The sequence below is a fragment of the Myotis lucifugus genome, unplaced genomic scaffold (assembly GCF_000147115.1).
Source record: "Myotis lucifugus unplaced genomic scaffold, Myoluc2.0 scaffold_482, whole genome shotgun sequence".
Taxonomy (NCBI): domain Eukaryota; kingdom Metazoa; phylum Chordata; class Mammalia; order Chiroptera; family Vespertilionidae; genus Myotis; species Myotis lucifugus.
This window is the reverse complement of record NW_005871530.1, coordinates 110,675-117,075: the sequence shown is the minus strand read 5'-3', so window position 1 is coordinate 117,075 and position 6,401 is coordinate 110,675. Positions and strand designations below refer to the sequence as shown.

Here is a 6,401-nt window from a genome sequence, read left to right as displayed (position 1 = left end):
CATGTACCTCGGTTGCGGGCACATCCCCAGTGGGGAGTGAGCAGGAGGCAGCTGATCGATGTTTCTAACTCTATCCCTCTCCCTTCCTCTCTGTAAAAAAATCAATAAAATATATTAAATATATATATATTAAAAAAATAAAATAAAGCCCTAGGTGGTATCCCCAGTGGGTTAGAGCGCCGCCTGCGGACCAAAGGGGCCCAGGTTCGGTCTGGGTCAGGGGCGCCCACCTGGATGCAGGCTTCTCCCCGCCCGGGCCCTGGTCAGGGCGTGCGCAGGAGGCAACCAGTCCGTGTGTCTCTCTCACATGGATGTTTCTCTCGGCCTCTCCCTCTCCCGTCCCCTCTTCCTCTAAAAAAAAAAAAAAAAAAAAAAAAAAAAAAAAGTCAATGGGAAAAATACTCTCAGGTGAGGATTTTGGGCCTCTAGTATTAGATCGATAAACGATTAAATAAAATAAAAAGAGATGGACAGGGACATAAAACATGGGGAAGGGCCGAAACCGGTTTGGCTCAGTGGATAGAGCGTCGGCCTGCGGACTGAAGGGTCCCGGGTTCGACTCCGGTCAAGGGCATGTACCTTGGTTGCAGGCACATCCCTAGTGGGGGGTGTGCAGGAGGCAGCTGATCGATATTTTTCTCTCATCGATGTTTCTAACTCTCTATCCCTTTCGCTCTCCCTTCCTCTCTGTAAAAAATCAATAAAATATATTTTTTTAAAAATCACCCTCATTTTACAGACCGGGAAACTGAGGCTCAGAAATGTCAGGGTCTGGCCCACAGCCCCCCAGGCGCTCAGGGGGAGGGGCCGGCAAGGAGAGTGAGGAGGGAGGGGGGCCCCCACTCACCTGCCCCCGTCACCTCCAGCAGGTTGCTCATCGAGGTCCATCTGTCATCGCCCATGGCATAGCGGCAGCGGTACAGGCCCCGCGTGTCCCCCGTCACCGCCCCCAGAGGGAAGCGATGCTCCAAGCCCCCCTCACTGAGGCGCACCCGCTCCAGGAGCTCCCCATCCTTGAACAGCTGAAAGTCCGAGGTGACCAGGCAGGCCCGGCAGACCAGGGTCAGTTTGGCCCAGGGTTCCTGCAGCGAGCCAGCCTCTGCCCACAGGTCCGGCCGGGTCTCAACAACTGTGGGGGGGGGGGGCGAGGGTCAGACCCAGGGAGGTGGACAGGGGCACCCCCTGCGTGCGCCCACCTTCCCCAAGTCCCTGTGCACCCGGCGTCTTCGGGTCCCAAGTGCTCCCACCCACCGTCCCAGCCCAGGCCCCGACTCACATACACCCCCTTCGGCCGCCGGGCTCAGGGAGAGACCTGTGGGGACAGGCCCGTGAGGCCCCCATTCCTGCCCCTTCCCGCCCGCCCGCCCGCCCTCCCCAGGGGCCCCGGGCCCAGGGCGCCTCACCCCAGAGCAGCAGGAAGGCCGCCAGCGTGGCCATGGTGTGAGCCTGGCCCCAGCGGGTGAGGGAGGGAGGTCATAAGGCCCGAGGGAGGGAGGGGGCAGTGGGTGGAGCCGGACACTGACCTCTTCCTGGTGTTTGTCCTTCCCAAGGCCAGGGGTGCGTGTGTGTGTGTGTGTGTGTGTGTGTGCAGAGGGGGTGACAGGGAGATCACCTGTGGCTTTAGGAACCTCAGCAATAATAAATACGCACAAAAAAAAGAACTAAATTAAGCCCTAGCTGGTTTGGCTCAGTGGATAGAGCTTCCGCCTGCAGACTGAAGGGCCCCGGGTTCCATTCCCGGTCAGGGCACAGGCCTGGGCTGCAGGCTCGATCCCCAGTGGGCGGTGTGCTGGAGGCAGCCGGTCAATGATTCTCTCTCATCATTGACGTTTCTACTCTATCTCCCTCTCTCTCTGAGATCAATAAAAATATATATTAAAAATAGTAATAATATATATATTTAAATATATTTTATTGATTTTTTACAGAGAAGAAGGGAGAGGGATAGAGAGTTAGAAACATCAATTCAGCTGCCTCCTGCACATCTCCCATTGGGGATGTGCCCGCAACCGAGGTACATGCCCCCGACCGGAATTGAACCTGGGACCCCTGCGTCCGCAGGCTGATGCTCTATCCACTGAGCCAAACTGGTTAGGGCTATATATTTTATTTTTTTTTTCCAGAAAGCAAGGTCTTCAGAATTGCTAGGTAAAAATGAAGCGTGAACCTGGCCCAGGGGTCTGCACACCGGTGTTCACATCAGACGCTTAAACTCTGAGTTCTGCCCCTGGACACGGACTTTTCTCCCACAAACGTGTCTCAGTCCACGCAGCCCAGGCAGAAAGCTCTTTGTGGGAATCCCGGGCAGCGTGTTGGGCCGCGGCCCACGATGCCTCATGGGGGTCCCAGCCCTGGGGCGCTGCGGGCACTGAATTCCAGACGGGCAGCTGTGACTGGGCAGGATGGGGCACCGGCACTCAAACCCCCACCTGTGTGGCCAGGGAGCCCCACCCCGCCCCCCACACCCAGGTTGCCCGTGGCTCCCTGCCACCGTCCACATGAGAGTCCCGGGACATGAACAGGCTGGGGTCCAAGGTCCCCACACGAGGAAAAGGGTCCCTCAGCCATGGCCACAGACGTGGGGGACCCTCACACCCCCTTCCTCCTGGTACAACTGGAACCCCAGAGTGAGCGGTGGCCCCTCTCACAGAGGCCACTGAGCAGCAAGAGGGCAGGTGCCCATGGTTCTCAGCGGCACCCCTGGGAGGCACCCGGGCATGGGTACCAGCGCATCCTGGAACCCCCAGCCGGGACCCAGATCCTGCCGTCAGGAGGCCAGCTCTCTGTGCTCCGGGCATGAGGGACGGTGGGGCCTGGACGCCTGCCCCAAGCCTGCCTCAGGCTTCCAGGGAATCCGGGGTCATGGCTGCTGGCCTTGTGTCCCGGTTTGCACAACAGCTGGCCCCCGGCCAGCACCCAGCGTGGCCTCCTGGATGATCAGAGATCCAGAGGCCAAGGACCCACCAGGGCGGCCAGATGGCCAATCGCCACCAATCGGTGGACAAGTGTCCTGGGCATCGAGTCACCCACGGCTGAGCAGGTCCCCCTGAAGGAGGCCATAGTAATTGAACGGTGCCCGCACCCCCAAAAGGTGCTTCCACACCCTAATCCCCGGGACTTGTGGGTGGGACCTTCTTTGGGGAAAGAGCATTTGCCGATGGAGGTGAGGATCTTGAGATGAGCTCATGGGGAATTCCCTGGGTGGCCCCGATGGCTAATGACCGTGTCCCGATTAGAGGAAGGCGTAGGGAGAACAGGAAGAGGCCCAGATTGGAGGGAAGCAGCCAGGAGCATCTGGACCCGCCAGGAGCCAGGAGCCAGGACATGTTTCTGCCTGGGACCCTTCGGAGACGAGGCCCTGCTAATACCCTGACTGCAGACTCTGACCTCCAGCACAGAGACAGAACACATTCCTTTCTTTCTTCTTTTTACACATTTTATTTTATTTATTTATTTTATATATTTCTTTATTGATTTCAGAGAGGAAGGGAGAGGTTGCTATAGTTTTATGTATTTTTTACTTTTTAAATATATTTTATTGATTTTTTACAGAGAGGAAGGGAGAGGGATAGAGAGTCAGAAACATCGATGAGAGAGAAACACCGATCAGCTGCCTCCTGCACACCTCCTACTGGGGATGTGCCCGCAACCAAGGTACATGCCCTTGTCCGGAATCGAACCTGGAACCCTTCAGTCCGCAGGCCGACGCTCCATCCACTAAGCCAAACAGGCCAGGGCTGTTAATATATTTTTATTGATTTCAGAGAGGAAGAAGGGGGGGGAAGAGAGATAGAAACATCAATGATGAGAGAGAATCATGGATCGGCTGCCCCCTGCACACCCACTACTGGGGATCGAGCCCACAACCCGGGCATGTGCTCTTGACTGGAATGGAACCCAGGACCCTTCACTCCGCAGACCGACGATCTATTCACTGAGCCACACCAGCCAGGGCTGTTTTTTTTTTTTTCTTCTTAAATCCTTGTAGTAGCTCTGAAGCTAACATTTTCCGATTCCTAAAGGCTAAGAATGTAGCCCAGAACTGGCTTCCTCTCTCTAGTCCCCATTTTCTCATCTGTACACTGGACGCAAAAAATAAAATAAAATAAAATAAAATAAATAAAATAAAATATAACAGAGACGCGATGCTGCCACCTTTCTACCCCTGGCGTGAGGACTAAAAGAATCCATCCGTGTCACGGTCCTGGCTCAGGGCTGGCTGGTGTCCAGCGGACGCTGGAAAACCTGCGGCTGCTTTTAACTAATTTATAAAATGGGCTGTTCACTCTGCAGACATGTAGGGGGCGCTGCTGCTATGTGCCAGGCTCCAGACCCCCCCCACCCCCTGCCAGCTCTGGAGCTTGGAGGCCCCAGACCCCTGCCCACAGCCTGACCTTCACACACAGAGGACATAGGCCCCAGAGGGGCTTAGGCCAGAGGCCAGACGCGGCAGATGCCCAGGCTGGTCGTCCCTCCAGGTCTCGGCCCAACCGGAGCCAGCCAGAGTCCGGAACCAACACACCAACCCGCCTTGGCCCCGCCTGGACCTGAAGGGCAGGGGTCCAGCCGGTGGCACCCCAGCGGCGCCCCGAGTGGGCGGATCTGGGCTCCAGGTGTAGTTCCGCCTGGGGTCCGAACCAGACTCTCCGCCGGGTCCTTTGCGGTGGAAAATCCGGCAGGAGGTGCCCTAACCGGTGTGGCTCAGTGGATAGAGCGTCGCCTGCGGACTGAAAGGTCCCAGGTTCGATTCCGGTCAAGGGCATGTACCTTGGTTGCGGGCACATCCCAGGTAGGAGGTGTGCGGGAGGCAGCTGATCGATGTTTCTCTCTCATCGATGTTTCTTTTTTTTTCTCATCGATGTTTCTAACTCTCTATCCCTCTCCCTTCCTCTCTGTAAAAAATCAAAAAAATATATTAAAAAAGAAAGAAAGAAAGAAAGAAAGAAAAAGAAAGAAAGAAAGAAAGAAAGAAAGAAGAAAGAAGAAAGAAAGAAAGAAAGAAAGAAAGAAAGAAAAAGAAAGAAAGAAAGAAAAAGAAGAAAGAAAGAAAGAAAGAAAGAAAGAAGAAAGAAAGAAAGAAAGAAAGAAAGAAAGAAAGAAAGAAGAAAGAAAGAAAGAAAGAAAGAAAGAAAGAAAGAAAGAAAGAAAGAAAGAAAGAAAGAAAGAAAGAAAAGGAAATCCGTCAGGAGAGGAAAGAACGATCCTGTGGAAACTTAACTGAGCGTCGGGGTTACCATGGCGACCGCGGAGCCCCAGCCCTGGGGGCGGGAGGGGAGGTGACCTCGGCTTGCGATTCGCCGTTGCCTTGGAGACGCCCCACGTCGTCCCGCCTTCTAGGCACTTGGATGCTGGTGATTGGTCGTTCCCAGGGGAGGGCGTGGCTTCAGGTCGGGTACCAGGCTGTCCGCCTGCCCCTGTTCAGATTTGGGGAGAGCCTGAGCGCCCTGCAAATGCTGGCACCACGTCTTCGGGCCCCCCACATCCCGACGGCCAGGCCCCCCCGTCTTCGTGATCGATAATTTTCTAAATTCCCGTCTCTAGTTCCATCGAAATCGGATGCCTCGTTCTCCCCCAATATTCATCTAAAGTCCTTCTCCAACTCCTGCCTCTGGGTCCCCCCCAATTCCAGGTCCCCGTTTCTCCTCCAGGTAAGGCCTTGGAGTCCCCCTCCTCAAGTTCAGGTCCCCGTTTCTGCCCTACCTGGTGCCTTGTACCCCCAAATCGTAGCCACCAGGAATCCGTGTCCGTGAGACTCCTGAATTCATAGCCTTCCAATGCAAGCGGGGTCCCTCTCGTGACGTCTGTATTACGTCAGTTACCAGGGGACCACCCGTGGCCTTTTCTGATTCTGTTCTCCTGTCCATGCTGCAGGGGTAAACCGAGGTTCCGAGGGGGAGCCCCTGCTGCCTTTGAAGAGGAAGAGACAGGGGTGGGGGGCCTCTGGGTCCTGCTGAGTGTGAGGGTCCCTCAGTCAGAACCTCGCGGGGGGCATCCCCATGACCAGGGAGGACCCCCAAGGGCCGGGGAGGGTCCCTCCAGATCCAGAACCCACCCCAGCCCCTCCCCAGCCCCAGACACCCCAGTGGGAGGCCCCAGCCTGCTGCTCTGCTCATACCCGTGGTTAGGAGGGCAGGGCCATGGGCCACGGGCTGCAGGCAGAGGTGTTGGGGTGCAGCTCCTGTGCCTCCTGCCGGAGACTGAGATCGAACCCCTTCGCCAGCCCAAGGCACCCAGAGTCTCTGAGACGCTCCTGGAATTGGGGGAGGGGCAGGGTGAGCCTCAATAATCAGTCAACAAGCAAAATAAAGCTGATGAGCACCCGGGGGTGGGCGGGGGGGCCGCTGGGGACAGATGTTGGGCCCTTCTGGCTGAGGGCTGGGGTCTGGGTGGGGGGGACCCTC

At 56.3% G+C, this 6,401-nt stretch overlaps 1 protein-coding gene across 1 annotated transcript in view; it reads right to left on the bottom strand.

Moving 5' to 3' along the window:
• A1BG (alpha-1-B glycoprotein) overlaps window positions 1-5,862 on the bottom strand; it is a 10,304-nt gene extending 4,442 nt beyond the window's left edge. The window contains 3 exon segments of the mRNA XM_023744708.1: window positions 848-1,129; window positions 1,277-1,312; window positions 5,219-5,862. Of these exon segments, the coding sequence (XP_023600476.1) occupies window positions 848-1,129; window positions 1,277-1,312; window positions 5,219-5,237 (337 nt within the window). The 5' untranslated portion in view covers window positions 5,238-5,862.
• Between the last annotated feature and the right edge of the window lie 539 nt (window positions 5,863-6,401).